The sequence below is a fragment of the Mytilus trossulus genome, chromosome 7 (assembly GCF_036588685.1).
Source record: "Mytilus trossulus isolate FHL-02 chromosome 7, PNRI_Mtr1.1.1.hap1, whole genome shotgun sequence".
In the NCBI taxonomy this organism is placed as follows: domain Eukaryota; kingdom Metazoa; phylum Mollusca; class Bivalvia; order Mytilida; family Mytilidae; genus Mytilus; species Mytilus trossulus.
In genome coordinates this window covers 43,220,712-43,240,366 of record NC_086379.1, presented here as the reverse complement: position 1 = coordinate 43,240,366, position 19,655 = coordinate 43,220,712, and the positions used below count along the sequence as shown (strand labels likewise).

At 33.9% G+C, this 19,655-nt stretch overlaps 1 protein-coding gene across 1 annotated transcript; it reads right to left on the bottom strand.

Moving 5' to 3' along the window:
* Positions 1–8,857: 8,857 nt before the first annotated feature.
* LOC134727052 (NADH dehydrogenase [ubiquinone] 1 alpha subcomplex subunit 6-like) lies at positions 8,858–13,366 on the bottom strand. Its single transcript, XM_063591438.1, has 3 exons — positions 13,171–13,366; positions 9,987–10,102; positions 8,858–9,053 (listed from the first exon to the last, which is right to left on the bottom strand). Exons 1-3 carry the CDS (start codon positions 13,307–13,309, stop codon positions 8,925–8,927), a joined length of 384 nt encoding a protein of 127 aa, XP_063447508.1. The 5' UTR covers positions 13,310–13,366; the 3' UTR covers positions 8,858–8,924.
* Between the last annotated feature and the right edge of the window lie 6,289 nt (positions 13,367–19,655).

Here is a 19,655-nt window from a genome sequence, read left to right as displayed (position 1 = left end):
TTGAAAGTAGTTTGATTCCCTTGATAAAAGCTCAGAGATAGTATTTGACTTTGTTGTTATGTGAATAAATATGTTATAAATATGTGTTTATGTATGAATTGTTGGATGGTGGTGTAAATAAATAAAATAATATACAAATGGAATTTGGTCATTCATTTAATATGTAGATAAAATATTAAGCAGGTAAAATGTTTTTTTATAAGAATTTGATTCAAAGCAATTTACTGTTTGAAATTAACATTCAAAAACATCAAAGTCTACAACAATATGTGAAATACTATCATTTATATGATGAATCATGATATGTTTACCATATAGATCATCATAAAAATGTACCCTCGGCTCTGATTGTTTTAGAAACATTTCGTTGAAGAAGAAAAAACTTATATGGTATAATCAAGACATAATAACTTTACATCTTAAATATGTTAGTATAAGAATGAGCACCTGTCCCAAATACAACAAAAAGAATAATTGGGTGTAAACATTACATGATATATATTTGTATAAAGTTTAAACTGCAAAGTTTTAAGAATGAGATGTCAATACGGTGCCTTCAAACGAGAAAAAGAAAAATAAGTCTACAATAACTATAATACAAGATTAATTAAGATTGGCATATACGAACACTATAAAAAAAAAGAAAGAACTTAAAATAAACACACGAAGGGAAAGCAGATCCTACTCCACTATAATCGCCTATTGTTTGGTTCTTGGTTATATTTTCTCATCATCTTATACCTTATTGGTGTGATTTTTAAAACAAATAAGTCTTACCATGATGCTCAATGGACACATATACTTGTCATTAAAGGTAAATAGTTATCAAAGTTACCAGGATTATGATTTAGTACGCCAGACGCGCGTTTCGCCTACATAGACTCATCAGTGACGCTCAAATCAAAATATTTATAAAGCCAAAAAAGAACAAAGTAGAAGACATTACTCGGCCCTCTTCATTGTCTGCCATCCTTTGTTATCTGCCAGTTCATTAAATATCCAAATATTTAATATTCGAAAATAATCACCATTTAACCAAATGTGTCATTTCGTGTATTGGTACATGTAATAATATAGATAAAGAAAGGTAACAGTGGTATATCTTTATTAAAAAGTAATATATATATATATATATATATATATTTGGAAAATGTTGTTTGTGCTGTTTTTAGACCCTTCTACAACGAAATTTGTTTGACATGCACACGTATAAAAATTGCGGTTTTTATCCAACGCAGTCATAGGTTTGAACGTAGTTTTCAATTTAGACTCGTTTATATATATATATATATATATATATAATTATCGATATAGAGAAATAAATCGGAGATACAAACTAAAACCAAGGGAAACACATCAATTATAAAAGGAAACCAAAGGAACAACAGGATCAATGAAGTGCAACAAAAACAAACGCAAACCTACATTTCGTTTTTATGTTGTACTGTTACACCACTGCATTTCCCAAGTAAGGGGAGGGTTGGGATCCCGCTTACATGTTAACTCCGCCAAATTTTGTATGCATGTGCCTATTCCGATTCAGGAGCCTGTAATTCATTGGTTGTCGTTTGTTGGTAAATATTTGATTTCGTTGACATTTTGTACATAAACTAGGCTAGGCTAGTATTTTCGTTTGAAATGTTTTACATTTGTAATTTCGAGGTCTTTTACAGCTGAATATGCGGTGTCGGCTTTGCTCATTGTCGAAGGCAATCATTTTTTAATTTCTATGTCATTTGGTCTCTTGTCGAATGTTGTCTCATTAGCAATCATATCACATCTTCATTTTCATATAGTAAAAAAATATTCAAAAACAACTGCCTCAGTCAGACTTGGTACAGGACATTTTAAGCAATAATAGTGACAGTTCTTGTCCATTCGTTTTTGATGTGTTTTGTCATTTGATTTTGCCATGTGATTATGGACTTTCCAATTGGATTTTCCTCTGAGTTCAGTATTTTTGTGATTTTACTTTTTTTTTAACCTGGTTAAATGGATAACCTAACCTACCGCTTAATGACACTGATTTAAAATTTCGCTAAATGACAACACTACGAAACAGAAACAGCACAAACACACACATGAACATTCTTCAGAGGAAAACGCACATACAAATAATATTATACTCGACACAACATGCAAACCGCAAAACAACAACGAATTTATTCCATCAACGACATACACCACCACAGGATATCACAAATAAGTGACGCGTTTATGTAACTAGCATGCAATTTGTGGACTACAAGCGATAGGACATTATAGATTATTTAACAAAAACCCTTACCGAAACATAAAAAAATAGATGAATGTTGGATGTACAAAACACCCGTCGTATAGCAATGCAAGTTCACACTTTGCATTACAGTCATATTCAGGCAGTGCTGAATTGATCACTTAAGTTTCTGATAATCATCCTGTAAATAGATGTGGATTCATTTATAGTCGTGGGTACCACTTTTTAAAGTTTGAGGAAAACTTGCATATTCGTGGATAGTTATTTTCGCAGTTTTGGCAAATTCTAAATATAATCCTTTAGAAAATTGGCAATTCGTTGGATATTTAAATTCATGTTTCCTCTGTACCCACGAAAATTGGTATCCAACGAATATTAATGAATCAACAGCTGATTTGTTTTCATACTTGGAACCTCGTAGCCTTGGCTGGTTCTGATTGACAAAGATCGATGTAATTTTGATTCGATTTCACTTATAAACAAAACCCATGGTTTTGTTAAATACTAATTTCTTGATTTCTAAAAAGAATAAACAACGGATTTGAAGCAGAACTTCATCGGGAACAACCAAAGCCGAATATTTGAGAGTCCAGTTTATCTGGTAAGAACTTAAACACCGGAAGAGTTATGTGAACAAAAAAGTACCAAAAACCCCACCTAAGATAAACTTCGCATGTTGTAGATGAAAACCTTGGTTCCTTCATAATATTGACTTCATCGTTAATCAATTGTTTAAGGGCCAACACTGTCTTGACAATCATAATACATAAGAACATTTGAAGGTACAAACTTGCTCAGAATGTCATAATCTATTTAGTTATTTACACCGGAATTATCGGATTACACCTGAAGGAGTTATTGCCTTGAAATGATGATCTTTTTGATTTTTTCGTGTGTGTTTACCAATTACCTAAAAGACGAAACGCACATCTACGATCCAAATATTGTAAGACTGGTATCTATGATTTTAACATTTATATAGATAGAAAATGTTAAAGGCTAAAATTATTAGCAATAGATATATACTGGAGGACTCGGAAAGTAGTTTATAATATTGACCTTGTATGGCGATTTTTGACCAACTTTAGTGTTTTTGCCTAGTATCACGGAAACCTAAGGGAGTTATAGATTTGCATATTAATTTTGAAGTAATTGTGTCTGTCATATAACTTTTCAAAGACTTTTTCCTCTGAAACTGTAAAATCAATTTCAAGCAAACTTAGGGTGAATGATCCTTGTGCCATCTTATTCTCTATCTGTATGCTTTCAAATGTTGTAGAATTTTTTCTGTAAATAGGGGCTGACAGGTCGCAACAGTCCATTCCATTATTTAAAATATGCTATTTCTTAATGTTCACACGTATCTCGACATTTAGGTCCTGCGTTTCCCTCTAATATGACTATTATTTAATAAGCTAAATTTGAATAATAAAAATGAATAATGAACGTACTTCAGAGAAGAAGAAAAAAGTATTTTCTCCCTACTTTTGTTGAGCCTGCGACTATTATTTTTAGTATCAAAAGTAGACGAGACACTGGAATCCGCGAAACCCTTGCTTTTTTTAAGTGTACTAGTATAAAAAGAAAAATAACAAAAATACCCGGCGAACTCCATGGAAATACAAATTAATCAAACATGATAATCTACAATAAATAATCATCCGGACCAGCACATTTTTTCACCAAATAATTAAGTTGTCCTTAAATGACAATGTTTGGGTTGTTTTTTTTGTTTCTGTTTCTTATCCCAAAAACTATACATGAATTAGTAAAAACTGTTTAAAGCAAACATGACAACAGTTAGCAAACATTGCCACCAAGGTTAAAAAAAGAAAATTTCATATAAGGGTAAAACGCATTGTCTTATATCTTGAAGAAGAAGAAAAATCTTGTTTCATTGTATTACATTAAATTTTGAAATGTTGTTCTGCTGATCACTGTTATCGCGTTTTGCAGTAACTTTTCTATTTTACTGATAGATTTTACCCCAACTTCTATTTTTAGACATGTCAGACCTGTTTGTTGATATACCTTTTTACATTATCAATGATCCATGTAAATGAGGTCTATTTCAGATAATTCTTACCAGACAGACAGGTTCACCTTACAAATCAATCCATATCCAGTATATAAGAAACCTGAGACTACTATAACACAGGTGTTATAGTAGTCTCAGAAGAAACACACATTACCATGAAAGCTTAATAATTGACCAATAAACCACGAAAATGAGGTCATGATCAGTTAAACCCGACAGTTGAACGCTCGTTCCACACACCAGATATTTTGACATACTGCTTATAGTATCTGAAATACAAACTTAACCCTAGTGATCAGTGATCCATGAAATGAGGTTGAGGTCAGGTGAACTGTCGGACAGTAAGGTAGACTTCGCAAGAATCCATATGCCAAACATAGCTATACTATCACTTTTTGCAAGTAGTCCCTGGACCAGGAAAATGAGTTCAAGCACAACAGACAATGATAAACTAACGTTGTGACACAAGGCATCTGCATTCAAGATACCGTCTCTCTTTTATCTTGTAACAGTATTAAAACATTTGACTTTACTACTCTTTACACAAGTATTCCACATTCTAAACTAAAAGACAAATTCAATTAGTTGGTATTGCTTTGCTTCATTAAAAAGAATGACCAACGTAGATACAAATATCTTGTCTTAGGAAGGAATAAATCCTACTTTGTAAAGGATCACTCTGATTCAAACAAAAAATTCGCTGAAACTGACATTATCAAGATGCTTGATTTTTTTATTGACAACATATTTGTTACGTTCGGAGGACGTGTTTTTCAACAGACTGTCGGCATTCCAATGGGAACAAACTGTGACCCTCTACTTGCCGACGTATTTCTTTATTATTATGAGGCTGACTTCATGCAGGAACTTCTTAGGAAGAAAGATAAGAAGTTAGTAATATCCTTTACTTTCCGCTATATAGATGATGTTCTTTCACTAAATAATTCTAATTTTTGTGACTATGTGGAACGCATCTATCCCATTGAACTAGAGATAAAGGATATTACAGATAAAGTTAAGTCGGCTTCAAATCTTCAATCTAAAAATTGACAATGAGGGTCGGTTGAAAAAACTTTACGACAAAAGAGATGATTTCAGCTTTCCAATTGTGAACTTTCCATTTCTAAGTAGCAACATTTCAGCAGCACCTGCATACGGGGTATATATCCCCAATTGATACAATATTCCCGTGCTTGCATTTCCTATCATGATTTTCTTGATAGAGGGTTGCTGCTCACAAGGAAGCTATTAAACCAATAGTTTCAAATGCTGAATCATCCCTTCGTAAATTTTACGGACGCCATCACGAGCTTGTTGACCGTTATGGAATAACCATTTCACAAATGATATCAGAGATGTTCCTTACGTCGTAACTACAATCCCCTTCCCTTTCATGAATGTGACCTACTGAATAAGACTATTTACCGGATTTGATATCACATAAGGTAGCGCTCCACAATTAGAAAAAAAAATTAAAAATGAGCCACAAAATGTTTTATCATCTCCTATTTCTGGATTTCTAATACATTAACCTTACTGTTTGTGTTGTACATGTGCATATGTATGTAATCAGTATCTTCCATAGATTTGATTTTTCAAAGTTAAAAGGGTGAAAATTAGTTCCTTTTATGTGTATCCATGGCAACATTCTGCATTTATTTACAATAAGATATTGTAAAAAGGGGGGTAAACATGTCACATATCCCCCCAAAATTTGGATCAAACTAGAATTTCAATGCCTTTGAGTGATACCTTTTTAGAAACTGTTTGCATTGATCTTCCTTATGATCAAATAAAAAATGGGTGTCTTTCGCCTCATTTTTTCGTAAAATCTAATCACAAAGTTTGTGCGACAAAAAGTTGGAAAAAAAAATTACAATAATTCCCGGACCAATGTATGGTATGGGCATGCAAATACGGACTGTCATACAGAAAACAGCCTATATTACATGCATAACATAATCTTGATGTTCATATAAACCCAATAAGAAGGCTATTTTAGTGCTCAGCTATCCAAAAATTAATTTTATTTCACACTTGCTCTCATATTTTAAAAAACCACAGGGGCCAAAATGCGAAACTACACACCTAACTGTGGAGTGCTACCTAAGCAACACGACAGGTGCAACATGTGGAGCAGGATCTGCTTACCATTCCGGAGCACCTGAGATCACCCCTAGTTTTTGGTGGGGTTCGTGTTGTTTATTCATTGGTTTTCTATGTTGTGTCATGTGTACTATTAATTGTCTGTTTGTCTTTTTTCATTTTTAGTCATGACATTGTCAGCTTGTTTTAGATTTACGAGTTTGACTGTCCCTTTGGTATCTTTTTTTCCCTCTTTTTTAAATATACAGAAAAGGGTTATGTCTTGCATTATGCCATTTTCGTTACAGGCAATAACAAATGTAGTACCAATTTCTCCCTTTGTTTAATTTATAAGAATGGTTGTTTTTAAGACATATTTATATGACCAAACGAATTAAGACTATTTACCAGGTTTGTAATAACATGAGCAACACGATGGGTGCCACATGTGGAGCAGGATCTGCTTACCGGTACCCTTCCTGAGCACCTGAGTATATCCCCAGTTTTGGTAGGGTAACGTTCGTGTTGGTTTGCTAAGTCTTTAGTTGTTTTCTATGTTTTGTCTTGGTGTACAATTATTTGTCTGTTTGTCTTTTTATTTTTTATCCATGTCGTTTTCAATATAAAAAAAAAATGTGGTATGATTGCCAATGTAACAACTCTCCACAAAGGACCAAAATGACACAGAAATTTTAAAACAACCATAGGTCACCGAAAGTCTTTCAACAATGAGCAAAGCCCATACTGCAGGGTCAGCTATACAAGGCCCAGAAATGAAAATGTAAAACAATTTAAACGAGAAAAACTAAAGGCCTAATTGTGCAATACACTTTGCTGTTGCAAATTACACCCCCCCTTTCAACAATTACTTGTTTACCTTCCCCCAATTTTTTTTTCAACCCAACCCCCTTTTAAAAAATAAAAATCTTTCCCTCAAGGTATGTAATCTCATTTAAAATTCTAATGAAGCTTTCAACCATAATTACCCATTTTGATACATCATAAAAGTCTTAAAATAGGAAATGACATACAGTCATGGCTAAAATTAATATACCTTAATCAGCATTTTTAAAATAATAACTTCTAAAAATAAATTGACAGCTAATACAAGATAATACATTATTTCTTTAAACATAATTTATAAGCAGTGTTAGGGAGGTAATTCATACACAACATTGTATGTAAAAGTTATTGTCCGTTTAACAGTAAACCCTTGTTTCCCACTTAAATTTCTTAAAGGGTTTGAGCCATAGCTTTACAAATTGATTAAACATGTAAAATTTGCAATAAAAAATCATCTTAAACAGAAATGTGCACCCTTTTTCACATTTAATATTTTAAAAGGCAACAGTAGTATACCTGTGTTCAAAACTCATAAATTGATTGACAGAAAACAAATCTGGGTTACAAACCAAAACCCAGCAAACACATCAATTATAGGAGGAAAGCAAAGGAACAACAGGAATACTGTGGAGCAAGAAAACCAAATGCCACCAAACAGTGAAACAAACTATTTGATAACAACTGCCATATTTCTGACATGGTACAGGAATTTGTAATTTGATGGATAATCTCAGGTATATTATTTTAACTCTTCCATTTTAGCTATTTATCCAAATAGACCCTGTCTAACTGATGAAAAAAGAGGGGAAGTGGTCATACCCCTTTTGGTGATGGAACATTATATTTATAAGGTCTTTGCAATTGTTCACACTATCCAAGTGGCTGCATTTGTTGCATGCAAAACACAATCGGTAGTAAGAAAAGAATCAAGATAATGATTATACTTTTCCAACAACTTAAGGGTAGCATTTTGAAGATAGTCTATTACTTTGTAAAGGAAGTTACAATGAACCTATCAAAAATGTTCAAGTAAGTTGCAAACTACTCGAAGCCCCAAACAAATTTTTTTTTTTACAACTTTATAAATTATAGCCACAAAATATTTACACATTGCCCTATGATTTCTTGAAGCACAAAGCTATAACTTAAGCTAAATTGAAACCATAAAGTATTAGAATATTTTTACAATGAACTACACAGACATTAGACGATGTGAATTATGTAACAAAACTTTAACTGTAACACTACAGGGATATAACTCAGTAAAAATCAGATGAACATTTTAATCACATTCTATTGTACAGGAAATATTAAGCTTCTTGATGATCAAAATAAGGGTTTGGCAAATTGCTTTTTATCAAATGAAATTCTTGATTAAGTATGAAGTTCAAGTTTCAATTTTGTTTATATTTTTTCGATAAAATTAAATTAACCAAACTAATTTTAGTTTAGGTTTTTGATATCACCTTAAAAGCTTTATTTACTGTCTAAAATTGCTAAACCTTCTCACAATCCACACACATTTCAAAACTACCAATCAATATATTATAAGTTATTATCCTGAATTTTTAAGTTGTTTTAACTGGAGCAATCAATAACAACCTTTGGCCAAGTAAGTTAAAAACAGAAACAAGTCAAAGTAAGCAACAAACATCTGTATTTTTCTTAACTATATTCATAAAATAATAATATGTATATTCATAAATCCTACAAGAAATCTCATCACTGATGTCCCTCATAAAACTTGGACAAAAAGTCACTAGGTTTAGCGTTCCATGTGTCTTTAAAGTACATCATCACATGATTTCTTTGTTTCCATATGTTACTGATCTCTCTCAATTCCATTTGACCCTAAAAAATAATACAATGCATATTAAAATATTCCACCATCTTGGATTGTAAAGTAGCAATATAAAAACTGTCTAGTTCTGTAATGAAATGTGCAAATTTGAGCAAAGATTGTAAATCATTTGTGAGACTTCTCATCCAAATGAAGAAAATGTAGTGTTTTATCTATTTTTAAGACTGATTTTTACAATTTATAGGGAATATCTTTTGTTTGATTAAATTTTACAACATTGACATGGAAGAGGAGATAACTCAGAATGTAACTTTTACAAAGGAATCTGTAATGAATTTGCTTATTTGGATTGTGGCAAGAAAATAAGCTACATGACCCTAATTTACCTACACTTCCTTTGTAATTTTTTTTGGCTTCTGGAATCTTATAATTTTTCTTGATCCTTTTTTTTAAATACTTTTATTTGGCTTAACTATTTTATTAGGTTTGTTTGGTTATATCTTTACCAAATAACTAGTTCTATCAATAGCGCTATTTTAAAAAACATCATTTTTTTAAAATTTTAAACACAATCATTTTTTGTAAGATCTATTTGTTGTTCAACAAATTTTGGATCATTTGCTCAAAAATAACATTTAAACTTCATTAGATATAAGAAGATGTGGTATGAGTGTCAATGAGACAACTCTCCATCCAAGTCACAATTTGTAAAAAAAACATGAATAAAGAAAATTGTATGAAATTCAGTCTGTTAATATAAAATTTTATATTTAATTGGATGAATGATGAAATGTGTGTATAAATTTTAATCTAAAGATTTAGCAGTTTCTAATAAACTAGGCAAGCAAACTAAATAAAACCTTTGTTGGTCATGATATTGATAAGGAGATCTAAAGACAAATTCCTGCCCATTTGATGAATTCTTTGAACACATTACGAGCAAACAAGTGTACTTTTTAGCTCTGAATGTTCCTATGCCTTACCTTAATAACTAATAAGTCAATTGCTCGTATATCAGTGACATTCTTATTTTTCAAGAACTCCTCTTTGAGTTTATCCCTGCAGTCTTTTTCTGTAAGCAGTAGATCATATTCTTGCACTGAAATGAAAAACAAATAATTTCATAAATAAACCCAATTGTATAAGATGGGGGAGTGGATTGTATCACTTGGCTAGCAAAGATGAATAACATTAAATAACCTCATCATTTTTATGTCAGTCAATGTACATTATGTAATGCTTTACAGTTTTGATAATAGGAGTATTTAACCCTTCGACTTCATAAAGAGGCCTTTTTCAGGGTCATTGGTCGGAAAAAAACTGGCTAACATATGATCTGGTTAAAAGTAAAAAGCAGTGTATCCCAAACACTGTCTGACCGACAAAATGTCAGACAAAAAATCATTTTGTCAGACAGAAATTTTCAGATTTTTTAGTTGATCAAATGGTCATGATGGTAGAAAATGTCAAATTTCTTTTTCGGTCAGACAAACCATAAAACAGTTTGGCACAGATTGTTAATGAACATGTATTTTTATCCAATGAAAAAAAAAATTGCTTACAAATAATTACATGTACACCTGCTGTAACATAATTTTATTTATGTATTCAATCATTTAAAGTATAATGTAGTATTCATTATTTTTCACATGGACCCCCCCCCCCCCCCCCACACATCAACATGAGGAATCCCTTAAATGAGGGACTAATCTTAGTCAAGGGGTCACTCATGTAAAAAATAAAATAGAAAAATGTAGATTTACTAACTTTAAAATGGGAAATTCTGACATTATATTTGGAACAGCTTTTCTAAATGAAGATTCCTATTATTTTGAATAATAAAAAAGATATAAGGCCAAGAAAATATCAAAATTCTTGGACATGTGTTGACCATATAATACCAGATAGATCATTAGATGAATAGTTCTTTGGGAAAAGTTACTTCAAATAATATGAATGTGTGCTCATTTGTACTTAGAAAGTGGTTTTTAATGTCCTAACATTGAGGGGGGACCCCTATGTGTTGTTCCCAAACGGATAAAGGTCCTTCTTTGTGTATTATTTTAAATTGGAAAAGTCAACAACTATTTAGTATCCTTACACATGAAAATAATTCCTGGTGTTACAGCTAAATGTTCATATTTTCTGCTGATATAATAACTAGAATCATGCAAATAAACTTAAAAAAAGGGATGTAAGCTCATCTTACAAGTCATGCAAATCTAACACTTTTTCTAGACTACAAAACAGCATGCGCAAAATAGTTGTCGCAAAGAATTTTAAACTTTGAAATTGTTGTCGCGCGCTAAAACCCCCATGGGCATTTTCAAAAGTTGGCAGTAAAGTTTACTATAGATAATTTAGCTGATCGGTAAGAATAACATCTTCATGCCTTATATATCATGTACTGATGTACAATGCTAGATTAAAACTGACGTGGAAAGGTAACACCTGGCCACCGAAAGCTTCATTTTTATGAAGCCCAGGTGGTTGTATGGTCTAGTGGGACGGCTACAGTGCAGGCGATTTCGCATATTTTTGTTCTTCACTCGCTGGGATTCAAACTCATGTTTTTGAGATATCGTGTCACCAAATTGCCTGCACTATATTCAGTGCGCTAGACCACTCGACCACCTTGGCTTCAAAAGAATCGGGGTCCGTCCGCCCTGATTCTGGTTCGCCCCAATACCTGTTTGCCCCGAGTCGGTTCGCCCTGTTTTATTTTTAAGTATAGTGGGTCTCATTGGGGTCTAAGCGTGATGCAAGATTGCTGATTTTTTGTAAGCGTGACACGTGAAAGTCAAATATTTGTGTTGTGAAAACGGGAAATGAGGTCTTGCTGGACACGGGAAATGACCAAAAAAATGAGAATTGCTTACGTACATAGTTTCAAACTGAATTTTACCCATCCAAGCTGACTATTTTATTTGAGAAAAAATTAACCCAGGGCGAACTGACTATCAGGGCGAACAAACTCAGTGCGAATGACCCTAGGGCCAACATTTAATCAGGGCGAACGACATAGTTGATAGGACTTGCCACTGGAATGTTTTTTTTTCAACTTGAAAATATGGGAATAGGACTGGAAAACTATCAGAAATTACTCAAATAAATGATAAGGTCTAAAGTTCCAATTACATGTACATGATGTACATGTATATATGAAATAAAATTTTATCTTTAAATATTCCACTTTTCCAACACACCCCATGAACCTCAACCAAATACGGTTAAAGGTTACAATTTTACCAACTCAATATATGAAAAGGTATACATCTTTAGATCTATATTATACATTTATGATAAGGGTGGGGTACCAGAATGCTAGCAATACCCCAGGCCCGTAGCCAGGAATTTCCAAAGGGGGTTTGTTGGACTCACAAACTCGACTTTAACAGTCCAAATTCAAACAGAACATTCACTTTAACAGTGCTTATTTGTTTTCAAGGAGGGGTCCGTCCGAACCCCCTGGCTACGGGTATGTACCCCAATATAAATTAAGTACTGAAGTGTCCCCACCCCCCCTGAGGTTGAAATGACAAATTGTATAATTAATCATATAATTGTGATTATAACTACAGAAAATTGTTTTTCTCCCAACAATAAAGGTTGGTTTCATACTGTCATTTTAGAGGAAACGTATCTAATATATATGTCTTTTTCAAAATACCATATCTCATTATCTGCATGTACGAAGTAGCCAGAAAACTTTTAAATGTACAGTGTATAACTAGTATAACTACATGTAGTATTCAAATTTAAAGGTTGTTATCCTGATTTGGACATTAACCATCATGACCATGTTAACATTGTCTCCAAATCGAGATACATCTGACTATATTCATGATCTTTGGTGTGTTTTGTATCAATTTGTCTCCAGATCGGGAGATTGTCTCCAGATATGGACACTGTCTCCCGATCGGGGAATATTGCCTAGCTGAACGACCCCGATACCGCTTCAAAATAAAGCTGCCTGTGGCCTGGTGTTACTTTCCTCGTCAGTTCTAATCTAGCATTGTAATACAGTACATGACATATAAGGCAAGAAGATGGTGTATATATATATAACTATATAATAGAAATTATGTGAAGATATCTACTAGAACTATCCTATTTCAATAGTAACTTATAGCAGTTCAAGTCTAAATTTCATTTACCAAAGCGTACCTGAATACGGGATTTGCCTGTACCATTGTTTGTAGAGATTTAGTACACGGCGTTTTGCGTCTGCTTTGTCAACCGATAATATTGGCTTGGCTCTCTTCAGGCCCTGGCTTATTGTTTGAGTGGCAACCTTAGATGCCATGACCTCCGCAGGGTTGACTTTTCTCGGAAGAGTTATCGGTACGTGGACACTCTATTAGTCAAACCTACAACGGAAGACAACAAATTTCCGAGTAACATAACTACGAAATTAGTCTGTCAATTTCTCTTTTAATGACCATTGTATTCTACTTTTCTTGGAAAAGTTCGTTTTTTTGATTCACTCTTACTTGAAACTATCACAAATTCACACTTGTCAGTTCCATGTGTGTACACGGATGACTTTTACTGAAATATGCTGTGATAATGACCTATAAATTGCAGATAAAAATAGGAAATTAACTCCCCTTGTAAGACTTGCTAATCTGTTCCTCATTTTTAAGATCGATAATTATATCTAAAGATAAAGATAAAATCGTATAAACATTAATAGTCTGACTTTATTTTGATGTTTTTAATAGAAAATACACTTTTTAAAGTATAATGTTTGAAGTGGTTTGTATGCTTAGACACTTACTTCTTTGCATTCTAAATTAAGAGCTAGTCTGTCAATTAAACAATAATTTATCAGCAATACGAACTCTCACAAAAACCGAGAGTATTATTTCGAATTCTTCCCTTCGAAGTAGAAGGGATTTCTCATTAACCATAACAAATCAAAAAATGCTTGAACCCCGTACTCACAATACATTAAACACAAAAGGAATAATGACAGCACGTTAATCACAGTGTAGATATATACTGTTTCAATATTCTTACCGTATTTAAGTAGAATGTTCGTATTTCAAATAAAAAAATATGATTAACTTGAGGATCCCAAAATAAATTACTGTACGATCAGTCTTAAACTGACTGTATTCTAGAAGCGATTTCAGATTTTTTTGTCTGTATGACCAGTCGTGATTTTGAAGGATAAAACAACGGCAATTTGAAGGTATATACGTGTGATCACGTGTCTATTTGATATTATCAGAGACATATAATACAAATGTATTAAATGTCTCTGATATTATGATAGTGTCCATGGAACTATAACATGTAATTTCTTTCATCAGACAATACAAATATATTTCTGATGATTTTTGCAGACGGCAAAATAATTACATTTTTGTTCCGTCAGTCTTATTTAAAATCAAATCAGTGGCGGATCTAGAAATTTGTATAAGTGGGGGCCCGCTCTAGTCACGCTTCAGAGATTCCCTATATAAGCAACTAATTTTTTTCTCAAAAAGGTGGGCCCCCCCTTTAATCCGCATCTGCAAATGCCTAAAAAGCAATACATGATTCGCTTGTGGACTTTGTATTAGTGTGTCGTTGCAGTTATCTGTTTAAGGAGGCTCGCAGGTATAAGATTTTCAGAAAAAAATTAAACGTTAACTTTATTTTTCTTTACAAATTTTATTAATTACCCTTATTAGTTGATACTTTATCTTATGGTAAAAGAATTACTCCAAAAAAATCGATACATGTTGGCCCCAGGTGACTTTTAAAATTTAGATAATTAAAAAAAGCTCCAAATTATCTCCCTGTGGTGCAAAAATGCCATTTTTCGGCATTAAAAATAAAATATCTTTTTTAACTCATCGGTGACCTATATTTTTTATTGTTGTTTTCGAATAAGCTGTACAATAACTAAATAATTGTAAAATTTAAGCAATTTCTGTCATTAAGTTCTTTTTTTATTTCGATATTACCAATATTTCTCCTATTAGTTCAACAGAAAAAAAGTACATTAACAAAAATGTATGCTTCTTTTAAAGGCAGATTGTGAGCGTAAATGAACGGTGACCCCATTTTTTTATTTCATTTTTCTACTAGGTATAAGATAAAGTTAATTTATAGAAAAATATAGAGAAATCCTATATTAAATAAAATTTTTGATTTAGACCCGCGAGCCCCCTTAACTATAATAATAATTACATTTGTATTTTTAAAGACTATTTACACCGTCAGCCGTTGACCAATTAGTGATAACATACATCAAGCTTGTCTCTTTGAAAATAACAAAAATAGATAGAGAAAGCTTTGTATAAAAACTTTAGGTATTGAGGAAAGAATTAACGAAATTATACCCCGCCACTTCTAAAGTCCATAGTTTTATTAATATATGGTAAGTTTTTGAAAGTTGCGTATAGTAAACGGGTACCACCCAATAAGGTACGTAGTGGAAAAGTCCTTATCATGCAAATAGAAAACTGATGAATTTTCGAAAAATCAAAATAAGAGGTGCACAATTGAATTAAAAGAGGGACGAAAGATACCAAAGGGACAGTCAAACTCATACATCTAAAACAAACTGACAACGCCATGGCTAAAAATGAAAAAGACGAACAGAAAAACAATAGTACACATGACACAACATAGAACAACACGAACCCCACCAAAAACTAGGGGTGATCTCAGGTGCTTCGGAAGGGTAAGCAGATCCTGCTCCACATGCGGCACCCGTCGTGTTGCTTATGGGATTACAAATCCGATAAATAGTCTAAATCGGTAGGTCAAATTCATGAAAGGGAAGGGGATTGTAGTTACGACGTAAGGAACATATCCGATATCATTTGTGAAATGGTTATTCCATAACGGTCAACCAACTCGTGATGGCGTCCGTAAAATTTACGTAGGGATGATTTCAACTTCACCATTTGGAACTCTTGATTTAATAGCTCCCTTGTGAGCAGTAACCCTCTATCAAGAAAATCATGATAGGAAATGCAAGCACGGGAATATCGTATCAATTGAGAGATATATACCCCGTATGCAGGTGCTGCTGGAATGTTGCTACTTAGAAATGCAAAGTTCACAATTGGAAAGCTGAAATCATCTCCTTTGTCGTAAAGTTTTGTCTTCAACCGACCCTCATTGTCAATTTCTAGATGTAAGTCAAGATATGAAGCTGACTTAACTGTATCTGTAGTATCCTTTATCTCCAATTCAATTGGATAGATGCGTTCCACATAGTCACCAAATTTCGACAGTCTGTTGAAAAACACGTCCTCCGAACGTAACAAATATGTTGTCAATCAAGAAATCAAGCATCTTGATAATATCGGTTTCAGAGAATTTTTTGTTTGAATCAGAGTGATTCTTTACAAAGTAGGATTTATCCCTCCCTAAGACAAGATACTTGTATCTACGTTGGACATTCTTTTTTATGAAGCAAAGTAATACCAACTCTTTTAATTTGTCTTTAAGTTTGGAATGTGGAATACTTGTGTAAAGAGTAGAGAAGTCAAATGTTTTAATACTGTTACAAGATGAAAGAATGTTAGATTGTATGTACTCTAAAAGATCTTTGGAATTTTTAAGTATCCACATCTGATTCACGCCACCTCTAGAATAGGCAGTTTCACAATAACTTTGAAGCCCGTCTTTGATTGCTGATAAAATGGATGTTAATAATTTAGAAAGAGCTTTGTGGAGCACTTGGAAGACCCAGCAATATACCGCTGTTTGTAAGGACACTTATGTAGTTTAGGTATCCAATACAGTGATGGAAGATCCAGTTCTTCATCTTTGGTTGAAATACCAAAGGAACAAAGAACAGACCTATGATTATCCAGGATTTCCTCTTTGGCAAGTGTCGTGAGGGTATATGTTGAGTTTCCAAGTGAATTGTCTATACCTAATTCGTTTATCAAGCAATTAATGTAATGACTTTTACAGACAAAAACGATGTTATTTGGGGCTTTGTCTGCGGGGACAACAACATATTCATCATGGAGGTCGGATAGGTGTTTAGCAACATTAGGGTCTTTAAAGATTGACGTAGCATGGGCATTGATGGACCCATTCAGTTTTTTTAATTCTGATTTGTATTAAGGACATCACTGCCTTTATCCATTCGGATAGAGTGTCTACGTCTTCCTTCTCGCGCTTAGCCCATTGCCTGGCAGTCAGCACTTCGGTGTTGACATGAATATCAATTATATGGTCATTTTTATAAATTTTCTGTTTACAAAACTTTGATTTTTTCGAAAAACTAAGGATTTTCTTACCCCAGGAGTAGATTACCTTAGCCGTATTTGGCACAACGTTTTGGAATTTTGGGTCCTCAATGCTCTTCAACTTTGTAATTATTTGGCTTTTTGAACTATTTTGATCTGAGCGTCACTGATGAGTCTTATGTAGACGAAACGCGCGTCTGGCGTATGAAATTACAATCCTGGTACTTTTGATAACTATTTACACCACTGGGTCGATGCCACTGCTGGTGGACGTTTCGTCCCCGAGGGTATCACCAGCCCAGTAGTCAGCACTTCGGTGTTGACATGAATATCAATTATATGGTCATTTTTATAAATTTTCTGTTTACAAAACTTTGATTTTTTCGAAAAACTAAGGATTTTCTTACCCCAGGAGTAGATTACCTTAGCCGTATTTGGCACAACGTTTTGGAATTTTGGGTCCTCAATGCTCTTCAACTTTGTAATTATTTGGCTTTTTGAACTGTTTTGATCTGAGCGTCACTGATGAGTCTTATGTAGACGAAACGCGCGTCTGGCGTATGAAATTATAATCCTGGTACTTTTGATAACTATTTACACCACTGGGTCGATGCCACTGCTGGTGGACGTTTCGTCCCCGAGGGTATCACCAGCCCAGTAGTCAGCACTTCGGTGTTGACATGAATATCAATTATATGGTCATTTTTATAAATTTTCTGTTTACAAAACTTTGATTTTTTCGAAAAACTAAGGATTTTCTTACCCCAGGAGTAGATTACCTTAGCCGTATTTGGCACAACGTTTTGGAATTTTGGGTCCTCAATGCTCTTCAACTTTGTAATTATTTGGCTTTTTGAACTGTTTTGATCTGAGCGTCACTGATGAGTCTTATGTAGACGAAACGCGCGTCTGGCGTATGAAGTTATAATCCTGGTACTTTTAATAACTATTTACACCACTGGGTCGATGCCACTGCTGGTGGACGTTTCGTCCCCGAGGGTATCACAAGCCCAGGAGTCAGCACTTCCGTGTTGACATGAATATCAATTATATGGTCATTTTTATAAATTTTCTGTTTACAAAACTTTGATTTTTTCGAAAAACTAAGGATTTTCTAACCCCAGGAGTAGATTACCTTAGCCGTATTTGGCACAACGTTTTGGAATTTTGGGTCCTCAATGCTCTTCAACTTTGTAATTATTTGGCTTTTTGAACTATTTTGATCTGAGCGTCACTGATGAGTCTTATGTAGACGAAACGCGCGTCTGGCGTATGAAATTATAATCCTGGTACTTTTGATAACTATTTACACCACTGGGTCGATGCCACTGCTGGTGGACGTTTCGTCCCCGAGGGTATCACCAGCCCAGTAGTCAGCACTTCGGTGTTGACATGAATATCAATTATATGGTCATTTTTATAAATTTTCTGTTTACAAAACTTTGATTTTTTCGAAAAACTAAGGATTTTCTTACCCCAGGAGTAGATTACCTTAGCCGTATTTGGCACAACGTTTTGGAATTTTGGGTCCTCAATGCTCTTCAACTTTGTAATTATTTGGCTTTTTGAACTATTTTGATCTGAGCGTCACTGATGAGTCTTATGTAGACGAAACGCGCGTCTGGCGTATGAAATTATAATCCTGGTACTTTTGATAACTATTTACACCACTGGGTCGATGCCACTGCTGGTGGACGTTTCGTCCCCGAGGGTATCACCAGCCCAGTAGTCAGCACTTCGGTGTTGACATGAATATCAATTATATGGTCATTTTTATAAATTTTCTGTTTACAAAACTTTGATTTTTTCGAAAAACTAAGGATTTTCTTACCCCAGGAGTAGATTACCTTAGCCGTATTTAGCACAACGTTTTGGAATTTTGGGTCCTCAATGCTCTTCAACTTTGTAATTAAATGGCTTTTTGAACTATTTTGATCTGAGCGTCACTGATGAGTCTTATGTAGACGAAACGCGCGTCTGGCGTATGAAATTATAATCCTGGTACTTTTGATAACTATTTACACCACTGGGTTGATGCCACTGCTGGTGGACGTTTCGTCCCCGAGGGTATCACCAGCCCAGTAGTCAGCACTTCGGTGTTAACATGAATATCAATTATATGGTCATTTTTATAAATTTTCTGTTTACAAAACTTTGATTTTTTCGAAAAACTAAGGATTTTCTTACCCCAGGAGTAGATTACCTTAGCCGTATTTGGCACAACGTTTTGGAATTTTGGGTCCTCAATGCTCTTCAACTTTGTAATTATTTGGCTTTTTGAACTATTTTGATCTGAGCGTCACTTATGAGTCTTATGTAGACGAAACGCGCGTCTGGCGTATGAAATTATAATCCTGGTACTTTTGATAACTATTTACACCACTGGGTCGATGCCACTGCTGGTGGACGTTTCGTCCCCGAGGGTGTCACCAGCCCAGTAGTCAG